The 27,540-nt window shown below is 39.6% G+C and overlaps 2 protein-coding genes across 2 annotated transcripts in view; both read left to right on the top strand. All coding sequences in view use genetic code 11, as the record gives it.

Moving 5' to 3' along the window:
* The window catches only part of EGR_01504 (Multidrug and toxin extrusion protein), a gene marked incomplete at both ends in the record, with an annotated part of 29,704 nt that extends 22,990 nt beyond the window's left edge, over positions 1 to 6,714 (top strand). Inside the window, 10 exons of the mRNA XM_024490753.1 lie at positions 111 to 187; positions 243 to 420; positions 1,497 to 1,642; positions 2,828 to 2,943; positions 3,388 to 3,550; positions 3,945 to 3,996; positions 4,251 to 4,311; positions 4,857 to 4,981; positions 5,534 to 5,703; positions 6,426 to 6,714. Coding sequence (XP_024354618.1) covers positions 111 to 187; positions 243 to 420; positions 1,497 to 1,642; positions 2,828 to 2,943; positions 3,388 to 3,550; positions 3,945 to 3,996; positions 4,251 to 4,311; positions 4,857 to 4,981; positions 5,534 to 5,703; positions 6,426 to 6,714 — 1,377 coding nt within the window. The remainder of the gene's footprint in view (positions 1 to 110; positions 188 to 242; positions 421 to 1,496; positions 1,643 to 2,827; positions 2,944 to 3,387; positions 3,551 to 3,944; positions 3,997 to 4,250; positions 4,312 to 4,856; positions 4,982 to 5,533; positions 5,704 to 6,425) is intronic.
* Positions 6,715 to 12,793: 6,079 nt separating this feature from the next.
* Positions 12,794 to 26,602, top strand: EGR_01505 (Protocadherin-11 X-linked; the record flags this gene model as incomplete). Its single annotated transcript, XM_024490754.1, has 7 exons — positions 12,794 to 13,994; positions 16,525 to 17,729; positions 19,602 to 19,809; positions 20,709 to 21,215; positions 22,706 to 22,776; positions 25,022 to 25,169; positions 25,389 to 26,602. 7 exons carry the CDS (start codon positions 12,794 to 12,796, stop codon positions 26,600 to 26,602), a joined length of 4,554 nt encoding a protein of 1,517 aa, XP_024354619.1.
* Between the last annotated feature and the right edge of the window lie 938 nt (positions 26,603 to 27,540).

Genomic DNA, 27,540 nt, shown 5'->3' on the forward strand with positions numbered 1-27,540 from the left:
CATTATATAGGGCTAAGAAAAAATAAGTTCCTTTGTCGTGAGTATGTGCGCTTTTTATATCTGGTGCACTTTGGAGAAAAAAATTTGCATTTTTATTTGTAACTATTTAGATATGCCCACCTAACTTGAATTTCAAGGAACTAATTTTGGAGTTGGTTCTTCATGCTAGTTCACGGTTGCGCTCTTTGTGGGTCCACCAATGTGGCGAAGAGATTTAGGAGGCTGCTTGTGGCCTGTTGCAGTGGTAATGGGTGTGGCCGCTTGCGTCGGGAGGTGCGGTTGTGTGCGCAAGTGGGCGCGCGAGTCAGGATTACTGTGGCAGTGAGTCAGCCGCCCGCCCAATCCTGGTCGCTGTCCTACGCCCCTCCCACCGCGCCTCTGTGTGCCATCACGCGACGGGTTGGCATGATGTCGTATCTTGTACGGTGTTAGAGCGATATGGCCCTTCCTTTCAGTTTCAATAAGAGTAACAATTATTGTAAGGATATCGTTTCGAATGCTTTCCTTGTAAACGGCATATTAATGGGAGGTTTTATTAACTAATTCAGTTTCTTGACTTGATCGGCAATTAAGTCAATTTTTACATTCCCCTACATTCAAAATGTGTGTGGAATATGCAATGAGCGCTTTCAAAAGCACGTTCGAAATCTTTTCTGTTGGATTGTTTCCATTGGGTGGCATTCATCATGGCGACGAGAGATCATTCATGCGACTGCCGGTTCTTAATAATCACGTTATTGCGTGTCGCCTTAGGCAACCACATCATTGCATTGCCTGGGCGGTGCTGCTGAGTCACTTTTCTGCGCAGCAAAAGCATCCTGCTACACGCCCTTCTTGAGGCATCAGGTTCAGAGCAGCCACCAACAGTTGTTCTTCCTCTCCACCGTGATCTTAATGCCTTGAACTGCTTTAACCGTTTCAGATGGGAGTGGCTCTCAGTTAGTTTATTTAATACCCGAAATTTAGCATTTCAAGCTGAAACCTAGTTTTATGAGAGAAATTAATAAAAACGTAATTCTTGCACTTCACTTTCATCACAAACACCTCACTTTAGTTGTCATCAAGGCTACTCAAACTTAAGGTTTTTTGGTTTTAGTTATGACTAAATTTTTGAACTCTACTACAGCCACGTAGACCATCATTTGGAAGGCGATGTTATAGATAGTTCATTCCAGTCATTCCTACTAATTTTCTTAAATAGTAGGTTATCACCGTTGGTTCATATGTCAAAGGCGAACCGTTTAGCAACAAATATACGAAGTGCATGAACCGTTTTTTCTACTTTAAGATGCTCTAAAATCAAAGAATTTCGCTTTACAAATATTAAAACCTCGTTTCGCTGATTGATATGTTCAGTCGCTCGTATTGCTTCGTTTTAAACAAAACTGTTTTTTGCGTCAAGCTGAGCCTACTGCCTAAACTAGTTTATGTGAAACATAAGTCAAACTAATTCAAAAAGTCGGAAAAGTGGTGTACGAATAAAATTTGCATTTCAGGAATACGAAAATCGCAATACTTATTTGGAGAAAGAGAATCGTACTCTGTTACTCCAATTGAGATCTCTTCTTTCCCAAAATCAGGGTGTAGTGACGGAGGCTCTCGAAAATAGTGAATGTCACTATCGCAAACAACTTGCTCTTCGGTAAGGACAACTACACTGTTATTCACTTATATCTTCTATAATTATATTCAAAATGAATTTGCTAACGTTGAGAGATTCTCAGCACATTCTCACACGCTCTATACTAGTCTTGTGCGAGGAAACTTGGTCAGTGGAATTTAGCACATATAATTGCTGTGCATATATAAGAACTTAATTTTTTTGAGCTAACATGCTTTCAATTATCTAAAGTAGATAATCTTTAAATTTGGTGTTCTCTTCAAACCTGTAATATCGACGGAGAACTACATTAGGTCACGGAATATTTTGCTGCGTTTCAGTGGCTTTCAGAAACGCAAGTTGGTAAATAGAGTGTTCCCCCTCGTTCCTCTTCACTTGTAGATTCCAAAATCCTTTGCTTAGTTATTTGGCAGAGTGACAATTTGGGAGCTAGTAAAATACTACAGTCAGTGGTGTACTTAAATGATGCTATTCATTCTGACGTAATTACCTATTAACATCATGAATTCAGCTAAATTTCATTCAGATAAGGTCTTATCAGCGTTTATGGAGTGTTTTGTTCATGCAAAAGTTAGATTGTTGTGAACCCCCTATTTATCTCCGGCGTTGGGGTAAACCACGGCTTTGAGTTAGTCATACTAGTTTAACGCTATTAGTCTTATGCTAGGTATGTCCTTTGATCGAGGGATTCATCCGCTTATGTTGTATGCTTCATAAGCTATCAAAATTTCAAGATCGTGAAGATAGGCCGTGTTTGGAGATTGACGTCTGTGTAGATAGACAATCGGATGATTCGTTTTTCATTGATCACATGTGTTTATTATTTAAACCTGGCAAAGTAGATTATATGTTTGATTAGGTTTGCTCCCACTCCTTAATTTGGCGGATTTTGTGTTAATTTTTTCGTAAATAAGTAATCAAGGGTCTGGAATCAGATATCCTGATTGCTAAAGTTATCAAAGCTACTGCCTAATTGCATTCCTTTGTTGCAGATACACTACTGCTACAGTTGCATTGTTTTAAACCCCTTTCACAAACACAGTGTGAATTATTTTTTGCTAGATCTTTTTACTGTCCCTAATATTGAATTTTGTAAAACTATTGGGTGTGCAAATATCGCATCGTGATGGAAGCTTTAAAAAAATTAAATAGCCTCACTCTCGAAATACCCTGTGATCTGAGGCTATTTTGCTCAATTTCTTTTAGTGATGAGTTGGCGTTAATGAAGCGCCGTAAGGAACGGCTAGAGGAGAAGCTCATCGAACAGTACAAGACGATCCCTTCGCCCAAAAAGTACGACATCTGGTTGACTGTCTGCCCTGGTAATTAGCGTAAGAAGGTCGCACAGACGCCCAGTGGACGTTTGAGAGCACTGTAAATACATCGATGTGTCGTCCAGATTTTAAGTGCGGAGTCAACTCATTTGAATCCATAGTGAAGTAGCCATGCTTGTCATTTTCACCGGTTGGGCTTCAATCACTTTGATGTTTTACGAAACGCTACGCGGCACAGAAAGCTAGGTTCATTTACACAATACCTGCGCAAGAAAATGCTGGGCTTCTACGTCGAGGGTATAATTGTTGTTAACTGGGTGAGGAGCAGATATATGATTTCGGATAAAACTTATGGAGTTGCCACTTTTGTCCTTTTGATTTATTGAAAAAAACAAAAGTGCTTCAGTTGAAGAATGTTAAGATTCCGCTCAAAATACTATAATTACTTTCTGGCTTTACTTCTGCCCAGACATAATAGTAATGCACCTGCAGATGCAGTGAATTTTAAACATTTCGTTTGGGTAAACTTGAGGGGCTCCTCAATTTTCATGGCCACACCCGTGCAGCGGTGTTGGCCCACCTTTATATCACGCTGCCTTTTTGAGGAGGAAATTTGGGTCACTTCTGAGATCGGGCTGCGCACTTCGCCGCAGGTGTACGCCTGTTTTATCGACTAGGCGGTTTGATGTGTCCGGTCTTTTCGAAAAATGCTTGTGTGAGTACAGGATTCACACTCTGCAGACGTTGAATTGCCCCGTCAAGTTCCCTTCCAAAGCTGGCTTCTCCCGTTTATTGAGATGGGCTCTCACCGTCAATCTGTGCATGGATTGAGTTGAGATTGCCAAATGAATTTGCTCTCTCTATTTGGGCTTTGAATAGTTGACCTCAAAAGAAGTTTTGCCCTAGTATGACTCAAAGATGTAATTGTAAATGAATTTTAATTTTACTTTTCGATAACTGCGAAGTACAAGTCAGTTGCGGAATAATTCGAAGACGTTTCTAGCACATTGGTTGCACCTTTTGTCCTAATACACTCTTTATTTCTGCAGAGCTAAACCAACCATCAGTTTCCTACAGAAGGCTCGTGATGCTCTTTTGAAAGTATGTTTGTATTCCTTATGCGTTTGAATTTAATCTTAGCTCGCCATTTAAATATCATGTATATTAGAAATTGTACTTTTTCTTACCACAACGATTCTCCGACGCACAGTCGAGTGCGGTATGACAGATGCACCTACGACATAGAAAGAAGTGAGCTTTGCAAAACTTCCCGTAGATAATTTTATTTACAGGTGCATTATTCTTGCATACCTATAATTGCACTTTTAAATTTACTTTTTCCTTTACAATTTTAGAATAAAGACGTCTACACCCTCGATAATAGTTGCCTCCCACCTGCCGATAATTATGAACAAGGTAAACTGATTGAAGAAACAACTCTGTGTACGGAAGTGCAGTGAATAGGCTTGCATGTATAAATACTCTACTATGCAGAAGAGCTTGTAACATCTTGCATCACGAAATGAGGCCATTTTGCCAGATACTTTTGTTTCAATCCTTCATTCAACGCGACTATATTGATACTATAATGGCTCTGACTGCTGACTGGAAACGTGACTGAAAAGTCAGTGAGTAAAGCATAAAATGTAATGGAAAGACTTGATGTACGCCCACTGAGTGTCTGTGCCTTCTTTCAGTGTGGATGAAATTGCTACAAAAAAAGATATACTTGGATCTTTCACCACCCTTATCTTTATACGGTGCTCCTAATGCATTGGATTGCTTAGGAAGAAAACAGCATAAAGGGACTTGTAATTCGAAAGATTCCCTATAAAATATGTAGTTTCGGACCGGCGTGTCCCAATGCCTTTTAAAGGTCGTCGAAAGAAATAAAAAGCGTCTGACGTACTCCTTTAAACCATGATTATCATTGAGTTTTCCCTGGGTTTTGTCGATTCTAGGCATCAAACAAATTTTGCCTTCTTCCAACCTGCGATGTGACGGATCGGAAGATGACGATGAGTATCTTAGAGACTTCCGGAAGTTTATAGGCAATTTGGAAAGGCCGAAGTTAAGCCCACATTCTGTAAGCCGTTTTGACATTTTTACTATAAAAAAGTAAGTAGATACCATTCTATCCTACATCTAATTTTTAAATTTTTTGAAAACGAAGGATGACAGTCGAGAGGCGCTAACAGATTCCAAACCTCCATGGAGTTATGCATTGGGGAGTTTAACGTCAATTTCCAGGAGGTGTTTTTCGGAATATCAGTCTCGAAGTATGCCAAACGGCTCTAGCACAGATTCTGAGCACACAGGTGACGCCGAGAATTTGCAGGCAATTCACAAACGGAATGCCAAACATTATTAATTCGATATAATAATTTTAGACAACTCGGTGGCGTCGTTGATTTTAAAATCTTCTCCACACTTTCCCGTTACTGATAGATCTGAAGATCGTAAGTTACTTTGCCATTCAGCATTATTGTTCGGCGGCAGCATTAAAATATACACACCCATGTTATTTAAATCATCTCTCAAAGGTAAGTTAACTGTATGCATAATAACCCTAAGTTGCTAAAGTAAATGTGGAAGCACTTTTATTTGCATAATGACTTCTAACATTTTCTTTTTACAGCAAATGTTGCCTTGTATTTTAGGCATAGAGGCATATTCAGTCAGCTCAATCGTGCCACCACCTAAAAAGGCTTTCATGAGCAAAACTAATTCTCTGTCATTCTTTCCCACACAAAGTGCGAAAATGGCAGACATACGGTTCCCGCGAGATACAAACCCCAAGAAAGCACAGTAAGTTAAGCCACTTAAGTCACTTCGGATTAAGCGATGAGAAGTGTAAAGTTCAGCAGTCAGAAGAAGTATTCTGCCCTTCGGTTTGAGTCCAAAGGTCTAATGTGAAAGGCTTCGGACATACAGTTGACTGAAGAATCGAATAAGTTTGTGCCATCTTGCACTGCCACCTTTCTTGTTGTGGTGACTTTCGGAACAGCAGTGGACAATGTTAAAAATGATTTTTAAAATTTGTGTTGAGAAATAACAGTGTATCACCAATAGTTTGCATTTTCGAAGGTTTTTGATGTACTGAATCGATTAACGTAAACGCGAATGCTTTAACGTCTGAAGCCACTACAACCTTAGGTGCATTCTTTTGCTGAAAGCCTCTATGTTGTCATCTTCTGCACTGTTTGTTCTACCAGGCAGGTGAATTAAGATACGATATTGATCGAATTACAAGACCACGTTCAAGAGGTTCCCCACTCTACTACCAATTTGTTGCTTCGGTTACTGCAGTAAACATTCGGAAGGGATAGGCCAAAAAGGATAACGATGAGGTTTTGATTAGACAAGGGCAAAGAACGGGATCAAGGACGCTGAAACTTAGAATGGGGACTAGGAATTTATGAACTGGCACGTAAACTCTCAAGTCTACGATGTTTCTCTAAGCGGTGACTTTACTATGGCTTCTATGGGACAGACTGTTTATGTATTAACATGTCTTTTACTACTTATAGGTCAATGTGTACACATAGGCGTAGGGTGGCTTATGCCAATGAGAACTCAACAGCACCCTCTCTGGGTGGTCTAATTGGTCGAAGAAGAATCTCGGTTGCTGACCCAGATTACTTGAATCCCATCACCTCTTTTTCGCAAGATCTCGGTGGTATCTTGGTCCAAGGCCATCGAGAGTCATCCGAGACTGCCTCAAATGACAAAATGTCCCCCACGGCACCGGCACACACCGTGGAAAGCGCCGACTGTCTGGCCAAACCAGTGGTTTTTTTGGAGTATGGTGATATATGATTGTCGTACTAGTGTGCATAACACCAATATTCCTGATAGATTTATGTACATTCTTTTCATGAGTTACTGATTTCACGTCATCAATTTCGACCATATTGTTCTACTCAGTATTTCGATGAAAGTGGTTCCACTAGACCGTAAAAAAATGAACGCGTGTTTTCAATGCACATTGGATTTAACATGATGCCACGTTTAAAACATTTTGATGTTAAACTTGAATAGTTTTGTAAAAGCCTGCTCTGTTGCAGCTTAGACATGGTGGGTGCCAAAGAGGATATGTTGGATTTCAAATAGCATAATCGGGTTTTATTTATTAAATAAATTTCTAATGGCATATCTCATGACAGGAAGTGTTTGATGAATGATTATTAGGATATTAGAAAGTGGTAGTTAAAGGCTGATTTTCAATTCGGGGTTCTTTTAGTATGAATAGATTATGAATATTCGCTACCAAACTCACCAATTGCAAATCAAAGTCAAAGGACATTCACAAACCCCCAGACATTGCAAAAATTTTGACGGCATAATAAGAAGTCACATGAGTATCTAGAGGCTGATAGCTATTACGAGGTTCGCCAAAAAACATGAATAACTAGGGTCGACTATCACTAATTACTAAAGGCTTAAAGGTAATTAATGAGAGATTTGGGAGGTGGGAGAAGCGTCTACTTGCCGAAATAAACAGGTGGTTTCTTAGATCATCCACAATAATCCCAACTTTTTCGCTACCACCATTACAAACCCTCTTATTCTGCACTACCCAACAAATGCACCCGATTGTGGCACTTTGGTGCCACTGGACGTCATGTTGAAAAAAATACTTAATGAGAGGAAGAACTGTCAGCTGGCCTCGTTTGGGATTTTCGCCAGCGGTTTGTGGCCGTTTGCATAGTGTGTTTGGCAAGCTGTATTGCAGTCTCGCGTGCATGCGGTCCGCACAAAACACGATGACTGCGCCCAATTTACGACTACTGATGAAGTGGCACGCATTGCAGTTCAAAAGCGAATTACATGATTCAGCTCAGCATTAACATACCTATTGTCAAATTGCATCAGTAGCGCTTATAAGTTCTCAAGTATGTGCAAATCTATTCGGGCATTCCTATTTTCAACTCTTAAGGGCTTTAGAAAAGCTTCGAGTCTGATTTTTTGGGGGAAAACATAACCATACATAACCTTTGTTAAGCAACAACTGGGGGTTTGTCTGTTAGCATGAATCCACAGGAGGATCTTTTTGTAAATAATTTGCAAATATCTGCTAAAGGTAGGTTATGGTAAAATTTAAAAATTGAGTAAACAGGTTTATAAATGTCTTGCCCACGTGCTTCTATTTATTGATGTGTGAACAAGAAATACCATAAAAATTTGAAAAGTAGAACGATTCGGTAAATGTAAATTGAAATGGGCATGTTTGGACTTGTTGAACCACACTGCCATGATGATAGTAAACAAACGTCAAATATCACAAATGTCAGAAATCAGAGCACCAACTCTACTCATTATATGTCCAAAGGTACGTTCATAACATTTGACTTTCGATTGAATGACATTTTTAGATTGGCAATAAAAATGACAGCTTTTGTAATTTGCACCGACATGCGGTAAATTTGTTTCCTTATGCTTAAACCGTGGCTTATCTTTTTTAATATTTCATAATGGAGGAATTAAATGTTATGCCGCAAGTTAGAGGGATAAACAGTATTTACTCATTTGAAGCTGCAAGCATACCCGATTTAGACAATAAATTCACGACAACAAGTGTATTTAACTTTCTATCACAATAAAATCACTCGTGACGTAAAAAGAATCAGCCATTTTTCAGCGAAATGGCTATTTTAAATGCAATTCTAGAGGTGGTAAAATTGAGGTCTGCGCTTGATTCAAAATTGATGTGTAAAACGCTGCGGATCCCGGGAGTGACAATTTACGGTAATTAATAAGTGCCACACCACGGTTTAATTGTATGCATGGTCAGCATTAACAATAATGAAGCATTTGAACCACCGAAGAAATATAATGCTCACATCCTGGCAGTAAGTCAGCAAGTCCATTTACTATAGGCTGTCAAGGAAATACCGAGCTCAATTATTTATATTGCTGCTCACCTATTCCTTCTCCTTGAGGAGCCACGTTTGTTCGCATTTTCAGGGTATTATCAGCCGGGCTCTTTCAGCACTACCATAAACTTCATTGATTTGAAAGGTAGACATAAGAAACTTTTTTGGAAACCACGGGCTATTCGTACACATAAGCGGAGGGATTACTGTACATATTTTGTGCTGACATTTACATCTTGGCGTGGAGTTGTTGATGAAGTCTGGCTTTATGCTTCCACGTAAACAATTTCCGGTGTGCGTGAGCGTGCATTAGTTGCGGGGTTTATTCAAGGGTGCGAAAAGAGTCAGTTTATCTCCACGGCCTATGACACCTCTACAACCATGTAACTAGATCTGATAGGTGTCGAATTTACTGTCATATTTCACAGTTTCTATTAGTATTTGTTACGAATTGAATGCAATTTTTTCATTTATTCATGCCACAAATGGATTCAGTGAATCATATAAACCGGTGCATGAGAAATAGACGTATGAAAGTGCGGCTTATATTTCGCTGATAGCGTGCTAATTTCGACTGGTAGGGTGGTAGAGACTGAAATCACTACTTAGGCATTAATAGGCGGATAAACATTGGACAGAGCGCGACATTTATCTCCGTGTCCAATCCACTTGGGCACTTTTCAAGAAATTAAAGCTGACTTAGCAATAACTGCTTGCTTTTGCTGTAAGCACTTCTCGTTGTAAAATATTTAAAAATGTTGCTCATTAATGTGTTTTTTCTTTAAGACTTGATTTTTTCTTTATGAGAAATTCTTACGAAATAGAATTTATCATTTTATATAAATGTGGATTGGAGTTTATCACGCATCTTCGTTCACTTACTCAAAAAAAAACCAGGCTACGCTGAACCTTTCACATATTGCTCCACCTTCATTTGCATGGCACTTCATGTCTGACAGAAAAAAAGTGGAATGCGGTGGAAAATTTTTTACCCATTTGCAAAACCCCACCATACGTTTGTCACGATTATTATTAATAAGCTTTGTAAATCATGTAATATAACGATGCAACAATACTACAAGACGCTTCGGTTGGACTGCTCTCATTCATGGTTGTCTCTCTGTATGACTTTAGCTAACTATGTACGAACCTATTTAAGGATCAAACTCCTAATCACTAATGGCGTATCAAAAGATAGTCTCGTAATACGATTTTACCAATGCAGTACCCAATTCTTTCCACCGGTGATTAGTTAAGTTTGCAAATGATTGAAACGATAGCTCAGAACGATAACCCAAAGTTGGCAACTTTAGCTAAAGAGATAGGTCTTGTGGAGCCACTTCTAAAAATACCGATAAATAATTGTTAGGAACTACCGTAAATATATTCCTGATCAGCATATCCAATAATGCGGCTCTAAACAGTTAAATTGATTCCCCAATCTTTCGGAAAACCATGTGGTTCATGGTGTACGAGGAGTATGAAGACGGTGTTACCTTCTTGAAGATTAAAATAAGAATTCGAAATATTGTTCTGCCATTACTTGAAGCAGGCAAAATATTAGATACTATGAGAGAGGGAGGGAGAATGCATACTTCATTAAAAAGATGATCCATGCTTTGCTTCGGACATTTTCGTAAGTAAATTTATAAGCACGAGAATACTTTTAGTAACAAAAAGCAAATCTGCCACCAATTGCTGTTTAATGGAAGTACTGGAGGAAGTAAAAGCAATGTGCCTTTACTTCTTTAACCTAGTTTTCTTAAAAGTTTGGGTGAGCTGTGAGTAGTGAACAATTCGAAAACCTGTTAGTACAACGGTAAATTATTTCTAATCGCCTCTATCTAAAGTACTTTAAGCTTGAGTTTGGCATCGCACACTTATAATAAAATGGAGAGATGCATTCGGTACTTTTCTATGGTGCAAATGAAGTCGGTGAAGTTGAGAGTGAGAAAGCGGGAAGTGTACGTGCGCCGCGAAAGAAAGCGAGCAAATAGTAGGTACGAATCACTGACACATTGCCGCCGCGATGATTGGCTGACCGCATGTCCGATACAGGTGTAAATTTACAGCATGATGATTGGCTCTTGCGGTCATTGTGCATTCGCGTGTGTGCACTTACGAGTTGGTGCAAACTTGGCACAAACGGAGTAAACGCATGCTTATGCTAAGTGTCTCCAATTGACCCCTCATTTTCACTTCACATCACTTACAACAACTGACGTCGATGCAGGGAATAGCCGCATTGTCGAAATAATATTTCCTCGAATAACAACCACGAAACATCATTGCTCTTTGGAAGATTGTAGAGGTGAGTTAGTTTATCACTTTGTTATTTTGTTAAGGCGGCACTGTCGGAGAAATAAATGCCAAACGTCCCGCATCCAATTTACATACATTTAAATAATGCATCAATACGTGAAATTACTACTTCTTAAAACCTATCATTTACTGCCGACTTTACAGTGAGGTCATGGACACCTAGCATTTAACATAGACCATCGTGTGGTTATCATCCAGCATGCATTTATAGAAGCGATATGGTGGGTAACTTCAGATTATGCAAAAATCCAATAAGGTTTTTACACTAACTTAAAGTTGTGCAAAAAGCACTAGCTACAACTTCCAACTTTAATTCCGGCGCCTAGCTGATGTGGGATTAAAACCCCTAGTGTATCATTGTTGGAAGCCCACACTGGGAAAAACCTGTTGGCTATTTTATAAAATCTTAACATTATTTTATTTAAGTATATGAATTTGAGACACTCCAAAAGGAACTGTTCTTCTAATTTCCAATTTCATAGACTGTTCATTGACAGATTAAAATATTCAAATTTAGACTCCTGGAAGCCATTAAGGCCTTTCACTCAAAGTCGTTATGGTCGACCTCATTTAAACATTGTGACTCACATTTTGTACTAGAACCAGAGCAATAAAAAAGAAACGTGCAACGTTTTCCGTGAACTTCCTTTTTTGTTGATTCATCAATGTATCATCAATGTCGAACAGTTGTGCATTTCCGGTAACACACCTAAATTCGCATTTCAACATGCGTTCAAGTAGATGCGGGGTGTGCATTTTGTGTAAATGAAGCAAAAATACTGCCTTATTTAAGTGTGGCTAAATTTTTTGAACACTACCCTTGGCACGCATTTAGTGAGACTAGCGTGAATGGTAAGCCTTGGAATTTGATGCCTTAAATAATTTGCCACTTGATTATGTAGAGATTTCAAGGACTAGAGGTTGTCTGCTGATAACCAGGTTACCCGCCACAGGAGATCCTAAGTGTTTACATCCAAAGCAATAATTTTTGTTGCATTCCCACATAACTTTGGGGTTTTGGGGCTAAATTCATTAAATTTATTTTTACGTTAACAGGTCAGCAACTTAAGTGGGATTAAATGGTTCACAATGTTTATGATTTCGACAAATATGAACAATTGATGCGACCTAATATCCATTATAATTCAATCGCAGAGACAGTAGCATTCGAAGTTTGTTATTATCAAGTATAAGTTCAACTGTGTTTTACCTGAATGACCTGCAAAAACAGCCAGAAACATTGTAAATAATAGCAACTCCGATGTAAAATGTTAGCAATATCCTAGGTTCTACAAATGACTTTAAAATGTATACTAATAAACACCTTTTCACGGTCTTTGCCCCAGATGCACGTATGAGTGGTTCAATTATACCTTACTGTTTAGGAGGGAATGAAATATCTAAAGGCAAATTAAAATCCAGTTATAGAATATTATGTACGCCTGTTCTTGAACCGCAGAACCCCAATGTCTAGGCAAAGTAAAACAACTATTAAAAGGACTTAACAAATAAGCTTTTAAATCGGAATTTGAAATCAATGTAAATTTTTCATGATAATGAATAAATATTTCGTCCAAATTTAGTTCTTTTTAATTGAATGTCTTCCCTTACAGATGAATTTGATGGTAGTCTTAGCCCTACTCACAAGCATAAGTTGGAGTTCGTCAAACGCCTATGCGTTTACTGACTCGCATTCGCAAATGTTTCATATCATTGAAGAGTCTTCAAATGGGACCGAAATTGGAGGAGTCTCTGAATATCTACACAACGCCGTTGGAATGGGCTTTCAGGCGACCTATCAACTCCTCGATTCCCACGAAATGCTAACTCGACTGCTGAAAATTGAACCTCAAACAGGCCGTCTTTTTGTTGATGGTCGGGTAGACAGAGAGGCCCTCTGTCCCCAGTCCTCCGGAATCTCCCTGACGTACCTAGATCTGGAAGGCTCTTGTATAAAGCAAATCAACATACTAGCTACAGCACAGGTTGAAAATAACCGGGAAGTATCTGTTCAAACAATTCCAATTAAGCTCGTGATTCAGGATGTCAACGATAATACGCCATCTTGGAATTCGGCGGGAAAACAACTCGACGCTTTGCCCATTCTGGAAACAAACATTCTCGAACAAGGTTCAGGGAATAAGGTCCTTGTTCCAGCCGCCTACGATCCCGATTCCGGTCGAAACGGAGAGATTTCTTACCGTTTAGAAAACTATAGAAGTCCCTTGAGTGAAGACTCAAGTGAGCGTGACCAGGGCCCAGCCCCTTTTACAATAAGTGGTCTAGTTAATGGAATGCTACAATTGACTCCTTTTCAGCCAATTGACTACGAAAAACAAAACGTCTACGACCTCCTCTTGATTGCTTCAGATGCGGGTGAACCGCCAAATGTGGGAAGAGCACATTTACGGGTTAATGTAATTGATGTTAACGACGAGGCGCCAGTTTTCACTCAGCAGATTTTTACTTTACCTAGCGGCCAAGGCATTTCAGAACGAACGCATCCGGGAAAGGTCATTCTCAATGTCACTGCGGTTGACGGAGATGCCTCAGAACGTAACTCGCGCCTTACATATTCGATGGTTCCAAGCTCAAATCGGCTGATCGGGGAGATCTTTTCAGTACATCCAGATGGTCGAATAATTTTGCGACATTGGCTAGACTATGAAACTTTGGACTCGGGACACATGGCCAGTTCTACTTCCGCGCTTCGTGAGGCTCCGCCTACAGAAGGAAAACAGTTTGCATTTTTTGTAAAAGCCACGGATTCGGCTCCACCGCCTTATGAAAAAACTGGTACCGCCCTGGTTGTTATTCCAATCATTGATGAAAACGACGAGAGGCCGATCATCACTTCGCGCTTTTTGGGGTCACCTGAGCTTGTTAAGCACGGCGAAGCAGGTATACTTCATAACTTTGCCTTGTTATTGGATTCCTCCAATTAGAGAAAAAAGAGAATGTGAATTCCTGTAAAATTGTCGTTTGTCTGAGAGTCTTGGGCATAAAACCAGAATGACCTAGACTCTTTTTTACATTTTTTGCACCTTTTTATTTGGGTTAACTAAAGCACCTATATTTTGGACTGTAGCACTGTTAAATGATTAGCAATGTTAGGTAGGGCTCATACGTGATCTTCACTGTCATCAATAGTACATTTTTGACCCAAATTAGTGCATTAACGGCAATTATCGAAATGCTAAAAGGTCTGTTTCATTGTGGAAGCGTACCTGAGGTGCTTCATATCCATCTATTCATAAGTGCTGTCGTAAGTTTTGATGGGAGAACGATCTTTAATGATCGGACTCCTAAGAATAAGATCAATTTAATTTAATAATCAAGTGGAATTGTTATTTGGGCAAGTGTGATATGCCAACTGATTTCGAGCCATAAAGAAAGAAAAATTAATAGAGTTTGAAGTAATTTTGAATAAATTCAAATGTGTATACTATACACTTTTCATATGATGTGGCATGAAGGTTTATGCTAAAACGACTGCCAGGGTCTCATTGTTACGGAAATAACTTTACATAAATCGTTAGTTTAAAAATAACGATGAAGGCTTGGTGGTAGTGCTTCTAGCCTCAATAAGGCTGCCGAAAGTGAGGTACTGACCAAATCGTGCTGTTATTTCTGCCTAAATAATCTATGTTAGGGTTGATTTTAACCGAACCTTGGAAGTTTTCTATTGAAAAGGCTATATCGTACCTTTTATAGCTATTTTCTATGTGTTATGGAATCTCAAATACATGGGCAGGTTTTCTAAAAAAGGTAATCTTGCTGTAATGAATTGCAGCAGAATTTTAGACTCATTCCACATCGGTTCAATCAAGAAGTACAACCGTAGTTTACATGCTAATCACTAACTAATCAAAGGTGATTTGATGTGTTTATACTTCCCATTCGTGAATCTCAGATGCTATGGTTTTAAAACTCGATTAAAACTGTGATCTATTAAGTATAACAGAGCAAACGATCTAAACCACGAGCCTTTAAGTATGTAGATAGGTATCCTTTGCAATGATCGTATCGAATTACATTAGAGTAAGTGTTTTTTAATAATTGAAAAACAATACTTCGAATATTATAAAACGTGAGCGCGTATCCCTTTAGGCGTGAAATCATTCAGTGATGCTAGTCACAAACTTAGACTTAAAAGTAAATTATTGCAATAAGGAGGACTGCTTGATCCCGTCTCCCGACTCTCGCCAGCCTCTCTTAGATGAGAGTAAACGTTACAAGAAACAAGTTGAATTGCATTCAAAATACAATCGGTGTTTCATAAGGGTTATCTTCTAAAACTGTAATTCAAGCGAATGCTAAACATCTGTAAAAATAAGATTCCAGCATACAATTAGACGCTGGTGATATGCAAAACTGGAAGTATCTGAGTCTTTTAGAGTTTTTGATTCACATATTTTAACTTTCGGATACAAAGTCCACATCGTTAAATTGAATTGAATTGAGAGGAAATCTGTCATTTTGTCGAATTAAAATAAATCTGAATTATTAGGGTTTGCAGACCAAAAGTTTTATTTCTCTTGCAAACGTCACAAATCGAGATAAAGGTCAAATCTTTACGGTAAGGTGCCAGCTAAAAAGTTGAACGTCACATCCCTATAATGCTCTTCACCCCTATGCGAAATGAGCAAGAAATAAAGAAATTGAATGTTATTGTTTGCAACACTCTCCTTCATTTTAAAGAACTGCAAAAGAGAATTACTTTAAAAGGCAAAGTTGTATTTTAGCAGATCTGTAAATAAGGATAAGCAAAATTTGTGCCGTATCACCTATAAGAAAAGTAAGTGCATGTCCTATCTTCCTATATTCCACGTTTGGCTTTAAATATGACAGAGGATTGCCAGATTTGTTCGACTGTCAAAAGGTTTGAATTTTTAAAGATGGAAGACAGTGCACAATTTCTTGCAGTTTATTTATTGCTGAAAGGCACAAATATTGGCAATATTTTCCTTTTTTATGCTGGGTGCATGATCAAAGGCAGTGAAGAGGTCTATGTGAATGACTTAAAGTACCATGTGTAGAAACTCCAAAGGTAAATCTCCATGCTTTTGCATTATATGATAAATTTTCAAACACTTTAGGTGAAAACGGTTTTGTTACTGCAAGTTCTACGCAAAGTCTCTCGATTGCTAAGTAAACAGCCAAAAACGGTTGCTAGATTTAAAATCATCATTTTCATAACGCATACGTGCGTTAAAATCAGGATTTTCATTCATTTAGAAGTAACACCGAATCGTACAGCTCTGTGTAGTTTTTGCATTGTTTTGCTACAACTTATAAGGTCTAGAAAGAATATTGGCTTTTGAAAATTACTTCGTGCTGCATTAAGCGCTTTGTACTAATCTTTTGAGCAAGCCAAGCAGCGATTTTGATGTTCGGCTCTCGAGGTTTTTTCTTTGCCTTGCATTTTCAGGTGTAATTACAGAGAATTCATCAGTACCAGTTCGACTTGCCTACATTCAAGCTCGCGATCCTGATTTTGAAGGTCAAGATCGTGTTGAGTGCACTGTTCCAGATAACGAGAACCTCTCCCTTAAGCGCATTACACCACTTACCCACCGCTCGTCCACTGGCAATGTGAATGTGGCACCAAACATTAACGACTTCCTTCTCAGTCTCGAGGAGCCTATTGACAGGGAAACCACCAAAGTGCTCCAGGTACGGATCCACTGTGTAGACGAAGCCAACAACACAGCAGATTTGCTGATCAATATTCGTGTACTAGATGTCAATGACGAGGCTCCCAGCTTCCTTCGGCCTGTCTTCTACTTTTCTGTCAATGAAAATACTAAAGTTCCTTCAACTGGAAGTGACGCAAATGGGACGTTGCAGGGTTATAGAATCGGGCGTGTGATTGCCTACGACAAAGATGAAGGTGACAATGCAAAAATTATATATAGTCTTCTGCCCTCTATTGAAATTGAGGAGCCAAAGTTGCGACCAAGCCTCTTTCCTTTAAGTGATTATGGCCAAGGGATTGTTCCAGCCCAGGCCTCCGATCTATTTCGTATCGATTCAATCACTGGAGAGTTGTTTGCGTTAAGGTCTTTTGACGCAGAAAAGGAAAAACTAATAAAACTGAAGGTAATTGCAGTAGATCAGCCATCTGATCCTACCGCAACATCACACACGGGCACCGCCAGTGTCTACGTGCAGATATTTGACATGAACGACTGGTCACCAGTATTCCATCAAGTTTTGGATAACGTTAAGACCAACCAGCAACTATATGCACCCAGCATTCTCGATGAGCCAACAACAGTCGATTCCTATCAGTTTTCAATAAAAGAGAATCTTCCAGCTCACACACTCGTTGGTCGCATCAGCGCCATCGATCCTGATGTGAGTTTTTGGGGTGTTATTGGCTCCATCAACAATAGTAATGGAGCAGACGGTTCGCGGGCGCTGCGAGATGTAAATATTCAATTTGCACAGGGCACCGCTCCCTACGTGGAAAATGCTTTTACCATTCACTCAGCATCCGGACAGCTGAGAACTACGGGACCTCTGGATAGGGAAGCTCATGCAAATTACACCTTTAGTGTGATTGCTGTCGACAGGGGTCCAGCCGATGGGGTTTCCAGAACATCAACTGCCGGTGTTACCGTTCTAGTTGAGGTAAGGTTTTTTTGCATCACTTATTGAATGTCATGCAAGGGCAGGTGCGTCAGTCCCTGATAGAAACCACTGTAAATGCTTCCCCATAATAAGCCGCATTAATTACATTCGTTTAGTAAATAGTGAAAAGTGAAAACTCTGCGAATGTAACGAGAGCTTTCAACGGAGAAAGGAGGGTTTAAAATACTTCCACATACGGCCGCATGCCAAATCATAGTAATGTTGTGGTTGCGAACCCTATTGAATGCATTGTTACGTAAGCTGTAAGGCATGGGTAGTTGCACACATACGATGGAACGAGCACGGCAGGATACTGTACAGGTATTGGGGCCGAGGGAGGCCTGGTTACCTACACCACTACCACATGCACGGAGGTACCTGGCGTCTTTGAATCCACGTGTGTGTGCCCTAGCACATAGCTTGGGTAGAGAACAGGAGCACCGTGCAATCTGGCGCGCCCCATGAGGACGGTATCTGGTACTTTGCAACCGTCTCTGATTCACCAAGGCAATCATCCCAATTGCGGGCGTAGAGCTGGGTCTCTATTCTTTCTTCTAATAAAACTGCTTGCAAGAGATTAAAAGATCCCAATTTTATTTGAAGTGATAATTGATGGTGTGCAATAGATATAATAAGCGCCTCATTCTAATCTCGATAGCATATCGTTTGAGGTAACTTTCGTGCGACTGTGACATTCTTCACGTGTATCACCACTAGGTTAGTGATTGCCGGGGACTGATCATGAGGAAACTTAGCTTATCCACAGTATTAATAAGTAATAAGGGAACATTAAGGGTTAATACAACTAAGGAACACTAAACCAACCTTTTGCTGCAACAAATTTAGCAATACTTTATAGTACTTTGAAATCAGTACTTTATTCTCAATTAGAGGCATTTAAAAATTGGAAGCACTTTTTGGATCAGTCAAAAAGACTCGTCAAATGTTATTCTTAAAATACCGGTTTCCTAAAAAATTAAGATCTCTGATGCACGCTAAACCAAACATTATATCCTAACCCTGTACACTTGCTCATATGTTATTTTACACCCACCTACCGAGGCATTGGTGTCCCCATGAAATCGATGAACATAATTTGAATTTCATTCCTTAAGCAGGTCACCCCATTGCCTAAATAACTTAAAGTTAAGTAAGCATAAATAAATAAGACAACTCCATCATTTGCCTTAACTAATTCATCCACACCGAGTTCTGATTTCGAATACGCTCTTAGACAAATCCAGCACTATGACCGGTAGATGTCACAAAGATTAAAGCAAGAGTCATTGCTTCAGTTCTGGGTGCAAGTAACAAAGTCAAATTGAGTTTTTTGTCGATTTTTAAGACGATAATAATAATGGTTGATTAAAGGTTTTTGTGGGAAATTCCCATTCACTTAGGCATAATGTATTATTGCTGTTCAGATATATCGTTGATGTGCCCAAATTAGAGACAGTAACCAACTCCTATGTAGTCGCAATTCTTACGAACGCTGTATGTGAACTTATTTGGGATGTAATGGGCGCTTGGTTTCGATCGAAAACACTTTGGTAAAAGTGGCTGCACCACAAGTAACAAGCGAACTAATGTTGCAAGGCTGGCTTTCGATGCTGCTATGGAGCCTCATCGGCAAAAATAGTGAGAATATTGGTTGTTCAATAGCAATGCCACTATAGTTATGCAAATACACTTGCGCTAGTTATCTGAATTCGAAATTCATCTTTGCAGTTTTTTGAACAAGCAATGTTTTGCCCCGAAGTTTGAAGGTTATTAGATTAGTTCATTAAATGCATAATCATTCTTGATAGAACATTGTTTATTGTTGGAATGCATTCAATAAATCGAGGCGCAAGAGATGTCTTGCTGTTTTAGGACGAGAACGACAACGACCCAGTGTTCATCAGACCACCAGCCGAGATGACGGACACTAAGGGGCCGGATGAATCCTACTTCGAGAAAGAGGCGTTCTCATCGCTCCCTCAGCCTGTCGACTCTCCCTCCGCCTCCGCCACTGACACTGATCGCATTCCCGTTGTGGCTGTCAGTCTGCCTGTCAGCAGTGGCTCTATCGATGTCAATTGTAATTGTTCTTGTTATTTAATCATTTGCGAAACAAAGTTAATAATAGATTATCAAATGACAAGAAAGTGGTGAATGAATTCTTAGGATGCTCGAAGTCATCTACACAAATGCTTCACCCACACTAAAAGCATAAAAGGTATCCCAGGTGATTGTATCTTGAAGCTTAATGAATATTTCACTATTTTACGGAATTCCGAGCAATATGCTCGATCTCCTTCCATTATTTTAACTAAATTTTACGACCCACTCACTTTAAACTTGTTTTTTTTTAAAAAAAACGTTATAAGTTTTTTGGACAAATACTCGTAATTGATCACCTTGATTAGAGCTTGTGTTTTAACAAAAACCTGGCGATTATAATTCAGTAAAGATTTCTTTATCCTTTAAAAACAATTTTCAATCGCGTCTATCAGTCAAGCCAAGGCGCTACTTTATGAAGCGTTCGAGTGAGAAATTTACTTTAATGCCAAACAGGTATGATTTTGCATTGCTATATACCTATACATAAACTTTTAAATTAAGAAAGATTGTCTGGGGTTAAATGCTGTTTACAGCTTTAAATTCTGTTAAAAATGGCTCTTGAACTGGTTTTAGAGACAGAATGAACGTATCCACGCCTTATTCATTTTTAGCAATTGACTAACCGCAATGTAAGTCCCCGCAAGTATTACATAAACTACCATGGCTGCTAATTGCGTAGAGCGGTTAGCGAGATACATTTAATCAGTGAGGCCTTACTAAGCATTCGTTGAATGGTGAATTTAGCGATGATATTTGATGAACATCTGAAGTGCTTAATGCCTACTTAATGGGAAATAGTTTCTCTGAATTCAAAACAAATGCAACTATTAGCATGACAATGAATGCAAATCTAACTCACATTTTACCACCTCTCAGCCAATTCAATTGCTCGTCCCCTAATTCGCATCGAAGCACAAGATCCCGATGCCGGTGTCAATGGTCAAATACGCTATGCTATCACCTCAGGCAACACTGATGAAATTTTTTACCTCGATCCAACCACCGGCTCCCTCGTACTTAAAACTGTCCATCCAGCCACAAAGGAAGCCTCTAGTTACCTTCTTCAATTTGAAGCTTGTGATCAAGGATCTCCTTCTCGTTGTGCAAGTCCTGCCCGCTTACGCCTAGTCCTGGGCAGACCTGCTGCAAGCAAATCGGGGACATCTGGAGGAATTGTTTACCCTGCAACCCAGGACACCAATCTCTACTCACCATCGAACCGCTTCCCCGGTAATTCTTTGCCGTCGGTTGGAGGAAATGCTGTCGGATACCCTGAAGTTTGGGACAGCAAGATTTATGGTAACGTCGGCACCGAATGGACCTCAACGCGATTCAAATGGGAAGATAAGCATCGACATTTGCGAGAGGAATACGAAAAGTCCGGTGTGTCTTACCGAAGAAGTGGTGTGACAGTTAGTGAGGCCGTAGTCATATGCATTGCGGTGATATTTGCCATCTTCTTGTGCGCTGCTTTGATACTATTATATTTGGTGAAAAGAAAATCAATTTACTTTTCGATTGGAGGAAAACAAAAGCACAAAGGTGAGTAGAGTTTCATCAAGTGTTGCTGGATGGTATGAAGTAAAGTCGTTCTGATTATTTATTTGATCATGAGCCAGGTGGATAAAAGTGAGAAAAAATCATGACAATATAAAAAAACACTGAGTCAGGAGTCACAGGAAAGTGATGCCCGTACTACTTTAAAAAATCAATGACTTTGGAAGGGAGGCAAATATGTTTCTCTATCCCACAGAATTTGTTGTGAAATGTTGTGCAATTAACGCCTCTCCATACTTTATCAGCAGTAGTCGAAAATCCCTCCTACTAACTACTGCAGAAAGATACGTTACCTTTATTTTCTGACACCTTAAAAACTGCCAGTTTATGCTATGATGTAACACCCCGATGAATAAAGCAGGAGTTGATTGATCATTCGGGAGATTTTCGCGCAAAAATGTTTGACGTATTGAGAAACTGACAGCTTTAATGACCTCGATAAGTCTGTAATTTTGATCACGTTCTTATGGTCAAAACAAAATAACTTATTCAATTTGCTATTGCAAACCTCGATAAGCTAAGCTTTCCCCTCACTCTAAACAGGCAACACTGATATAGCGTGGCGAATTTACGAATTAACTAGAGCTGACTCTGTCTTCTGCTAATCTAATGATAGGAATATCGAGGATGCATCACTGTAGTAAGTTAAATTGCGAGGGAGTTTCAGAATTCACCTTTTATAAGCGAACCACTCAGAAGTGCATCTAGGGTAAAGATCATGAAAAGGTCTTTATTAGTGAATCTTTTAAAGCCAAGTGAAAGAAATAACTATCCAAAACATTACGTTACAAACTTGTGATCAATGGAAATCGAGGACGCATGAACAAGTCGACACCTACATTTTAAGTATAAAGAGGTTGTTTCAAGAACGTTCTTGCATTTGCCGCGACTTCATTGACACACCTAATTTGATAGCTCTTGAAATGCAATGTTTACATCATCATAAACTATTCCTGAAGCTCAGAATCTCCAAAATCATTTTTGCAACTTCGCAGATGGTGGTCATCAAGACACTTGTGCTTTTATTCAGAGAAGACCATAATTCTGACTTACAAGTAACACTTTTCTAAAGCATAGAGTTAATTTAACACTAACACTTTTAGAAAGCGTTAATAATTTAGTGGAGTAAAGATGCTATTTGAAGAATTTGCTTTATAAGTCATAACCGCATCATCGAATCAATTACATTCAGCAGTTGCTATTCTATCTGCTAAAAGTTTCCTTCCAGTGTCAGAATAAGGCGCTAGAACTGACATTAACACGCTTAATAAAGACTAGCCGGGTTGTATTTTTCACTACCAATCTTGCATTTTCAGATGCTGAATCTCCTACAGATTTAGATTATACTCCAGGAAACTATAAGAATGATAATTCGGCCGCATGCGAGGTAAGCATTGCCAGTTGTTTTGACAACCACTCCAATTTCATTATCTCTGCACCCTTCTTCAAGACCATTACATTTTCGGTGACACAAAATTAACTGTTTTTCGCAATTCGTGTAAAACTAAAACTGTGACAACTAGGTCAGTTTGCACTGTTAAGTGTGCATAGAGTTCACATAATCACCTGTCAAGTCAGCTTTCAAAAAGTGCGTTACTGTGTGAACACATGCAGTATCAGAATAGTCTTTCAGATATATATGAATAAACTCAATTTATGGATAGTTAATGCTCCATAGCACTTTTACTAAGCCCGTACAGAGCCAATAATCTAATAAGTTTAGTAGCTTGTCAAGTTTGTGTTTTGTATAGTATGGTTTGTAATGGAAAAATACAAGTAATTTTCGGGTTTAATAGTAAAAGGCATCCAATAACAACGACATTCATCACTAGGAGAAATACATATTTCAACCAAATTTGATAGCATTCCACCGATGACCATCATCTATTTCGCGCCATCGTTCCTCCAATTGCATGCTGTCAATCTACCTTCGATTAGAATTTTTTCACCAACTTGATTTTGTATCAGTTTAAATTTAATGATTTCACAAGGCGCTATTTAGGCTAATGCAAGTAAATTTATTCTTACATGAACCGAAATGGCCAAGATAACGCCACCTTTATGCCAATTAAAATATCAAGTGAGGATGAATGGACATGGCACTATGATGCAAAATAATCATGCTTCCACGGGAATTACTATTGCTGGTCCAGAGAACAATAAATCATTTTTTGCTCATGGCGATATGCCCTACGCGTGGTTATTGAAGGTTGCCTAAATTATAAAGCACCTGAGAATGATTAGAATCCACAAAAAGTGAAATTTAAAATAACCTAGAACGTTAGTGGTTCAATTTATCCTTGTCTTCGTCTAAACCTGCTCGGTATTCCATATCAAAGTTTATTTTGATCCAAAGCCATAGATTTACATTGTTTATGCAAATAATGTGGATTAGTTCTAAGAAATATTTACGGTTTTATGAATCACGATTCAAGGATTGAATTAGGTTGGTCGTAACCACTGAGTACAAGTCGTTCAATAGACATTTGATATTGTTTATACTAAGCCAAATTTAGCAGCAAAAAGCAAAATTTTTTAACGAATTGGATTTCGAAATTATTATTGACTGCGTGTAAGGGCCGGGAGCCATGTTGAAGGGCACATTTTTTGAGAACCGGACAGCTTTCATTGAAGCTTGAAACATCACATTGTGAGCATGTGTTACTTGCTGAAGAGTTACTGGAGAATTTGAAGGCCTTTGTTGAAGTCGCTAAGGTGAGGTCACCAGCAAAGGCGATGAATGCGATTATCACTAGCATAGTGGGTTTGAGTAGTGGTGATTCACCTACATATTTAGTTATTTGCATAAAACTCGTGAGCTAACGACTTTCATCCAAACATATCGTTGTTTCTCTGCTCAAGTTCAGGATGCTTATTTCACTTATCATCTGAAACTTCCATTAGTAACGGACACGTAATACCTAAAAACAGCCTCTACAACTTTTCATTGTTAAAAAATATCCCATTTTTTCGCATAATTAAAAAAACAGTAGAAATCTAGAAAGTGCAACTTTACCCGCAATTTGTCGCCGAATAGACAAATTCGATAGAATGAACCTCGTATGTGTTTGCATGGCATCAACTCACGCCATTTTTCTCCCTACGATGGGAGTTATTTGAGTAAAAGTGATCAGACTAATGTGCGAGTGTCGTAAAGGATGTGCAAGGTTCTTTGCATGTTAGAACGTGCAATACATACGGCAATGACTTTAGGGTGGAGAATCAGCTTCATTATATCTTATACTCTGCAACAGGATTTTAATGCAAAGATATAAAGCAATACTTCTGACAAAAAGAACACATGCGCAATAATTAACACATCTTTTGCTGGTAATTCCGATAAAATTGTTACAAAAACGATTCAGTTGTTTCATGCGATCAGAAAGGACTAGAACATTGTGATTAAATAAAATTAACTGGGTGCCCGCTGTTTGACTCGGGAAAGGATATCACCTACTTCGTGTTGAAAAAATGGGCACAAACAGCACTCGAATAGGTGACAGTGAATCCCAAGGCAAGGGTAAGGATGGTCTTCAAGGTCAAAAACGCCCAAGATAGACACAAAGTCGTGGAGGCTTTTTTGATGGAATTTCGCATACTTTTGTTCGAATATTTACATTTCAACATTTTAGGGCATTGAGTCCAATGAGAAAGCATCACTATATCGTATGGTTCCAAGCACGCAGGTGCCAGGGAAGATAGTATTTGTGGATAACAACTTTACGAAGCAAAATCTGGCAGAAGGTCCCGTTTCAGAAGCGCTAGCCCTCAGTCCGATAGGTAGGCGGATTCACGTTTGGCTAACGAATTCTCAATTAACTGCCATTAACTGTAGTAGACTATATGTAATGGATAAGGTAGAAAAATCCCATAATCACGAAAACAGTCCCCTGTAAGCCATTATTGCCTCTGTCAGAACAGTGTAGAATACTGGATTCTGTATATACTGTTCATCTGAATGAGACTAATTACCTTACCGGATACTTTTACTAATTTAAGCTAATAGCAAACATGCTGCTGCCTCCATGCAAAACTACAGTCTCCGAAGAGGGCTCAGTGCTAGTGCGGCAGTATTGACGAATTTGGAGTCAGTGTACATCACTGGCCCAGGCGGACCTGAAGATCCAATGGGTGCAGCCGAATATCCGGAATTGGTCACTCGTTCTGCATTCAACTGTCCTCACACCTTATCGCAAGATGGTCTTCAGGGTACGGAAGTCCCACCTGCAGTATTTAGAACACTCATCGGACCAAAAGGCACCACTCAGACTGTTACCCTCGGCCAGCATGGTGATTACGACTCTTCGACCTTTCAGCGGCGCTGTACCAGCCTAAAACCGGCATCCGGAATCGTGGCTACCGCCAACCCATATCACTACATCCATCCTCCTTATGTTTACACGCCCATAGTCGGCAGTACCGCTTCTCAAGTAATTCACTGCAGAGGGATTTCAGAACCAAACAACATCGATACCTCGCCTTACTTTCCACACAGTGTCCAACACAGACAACCATACGTCTTCACCAACGAAAGACACACCTATCATGATCTGGACATCCTTGCGGCCACACTGCAGCGCCAGCACGGCCCATTGGAAAAATTTGTGGAGATCGTTCCACCCGGAGTTTCAAGCCCTTCTTACGGTAGATTGAGACAACCAATCAGCAACTACGCTAGAACCTCCCCGAATAAGCGTTACGCTGCCCTAAATGCTCGAATGGCTCCCGATGGTGAGGTGACCTCACTCATGGAGCCAATGCCAGCCATGAAACGAGTGAGGATACCTATTGCACCGATAGCACAGGTAGATTCAACAGTTGAAGGAGAGGGCGGCAGAACCTCTGATGAGGGTGCAAGCGAGGCATTCGACCAACAAAGCAGTCCAAACTCCCTCAGTGAGGCTTTTGCTGAGGCAGGCTTTGAAAGGGACACGGTAGGGGATGAAGAAGAGGAACCGGAATCAATTACTGATCCAAATGCCAAGTTGATTGTATCAGAAGGCGAGCAAACACTGACATTGAAGATGAGAGCAGAAGGGAAACAGCTACAAACGCCTCCACATCACCAGCCGGAATCTGAAAGCCAGGCGACGGAAGAAATATTGGTCAGTTCTGAACCTGGATTTCCACCATCTACTACAGAAAGCGTTCAGCAACCATCACCATCGCAATTGCCGCTAACTTACACAGTACATGAAGCAAGTTTTGTTTAAAAACTCAAGAGATCTCCTGGATGCCTTAATATTTAAGTTTAGTCTCTTGTCCGAAACACCATTGACCCTTAAATTTGACTTTTTCTATTGTCAATTCACTACCTCTGTTGCCTTTGAAGAAAACATTCGTAGCATTGCAAATGCAGGCGCAGCGAACCCTTGCTACACTGACGTGGTAATTATATCATAGCTGGTGTGGCGACAATTTGAGTATCTACAAAACTGATTTCTTGCATCAAATTTGGAAGAAAATGATGCAGACCACGAAATGTCTATCAAAAGACATAATTCTTTTTCGATCAGTTTATAAGGTTGCTAAATGATGTTAGGAAAACATTACATTGTGCGACAAAACGCGGTGCTAGGAGTCCCACTGCGTAGCTAAATTAAGCAATTGCATACACAATTTCAAATTTGATCAGATTGCGTCTGTTTCATACAGGATCGGTGACCGGTCAGAAGAGCAAAAGGTTACCTGGCTTTTGAACAGAAATCCGGGAAATCAGTGAGAGCCAAAGGATTTGAAAGACGCTGCAACCATTAACAAAGAGACCGACCCAAGTGTTACCGATTTTTTCGAAGCTGAGGCTACCTTAGAGAAAGCACTATCCCCCGATCCCTAAAATAGTTTTGGTCTTTCATTCTCCCTCATCATGATTCTACAGTGCCAACAGGGCAGTTAAAGAACCAAAATCGAACTATGACACCCTAAAGTGACAAATGATTACTCAGTAGTTGTGTCTAGTAGCCGAAGGAACCAAAATTCACGTTAACTAATAGAACTGAAGGCAAAAAGACGACTAGCAAGTCTCTCCCCAACATCATCTGAGTTAATTGAGTTTTTGCCAAAGTTCAATTTATCCAGATCACATACTGTCACCAAACAACTATTATCTTGTCGCAGACGAAAAGAAAGTAAGCCACTTGCCAAATTCGGT

Source organism: Echinococcus granulosus (genome assembly GCF_000524195.1).
Source record: "Echinococcus granulosus chromosome Unknown EG_S00006, whole genome shotgun sequence".
NCBI classification, from domain to species: domain Eukaryota; kingdom Metazoa; phylum Platyhelminthes; class Cestoda; order Cyclophyllidea; family Taeniidae; genus Echinococcus; species Echinococcus granulosus.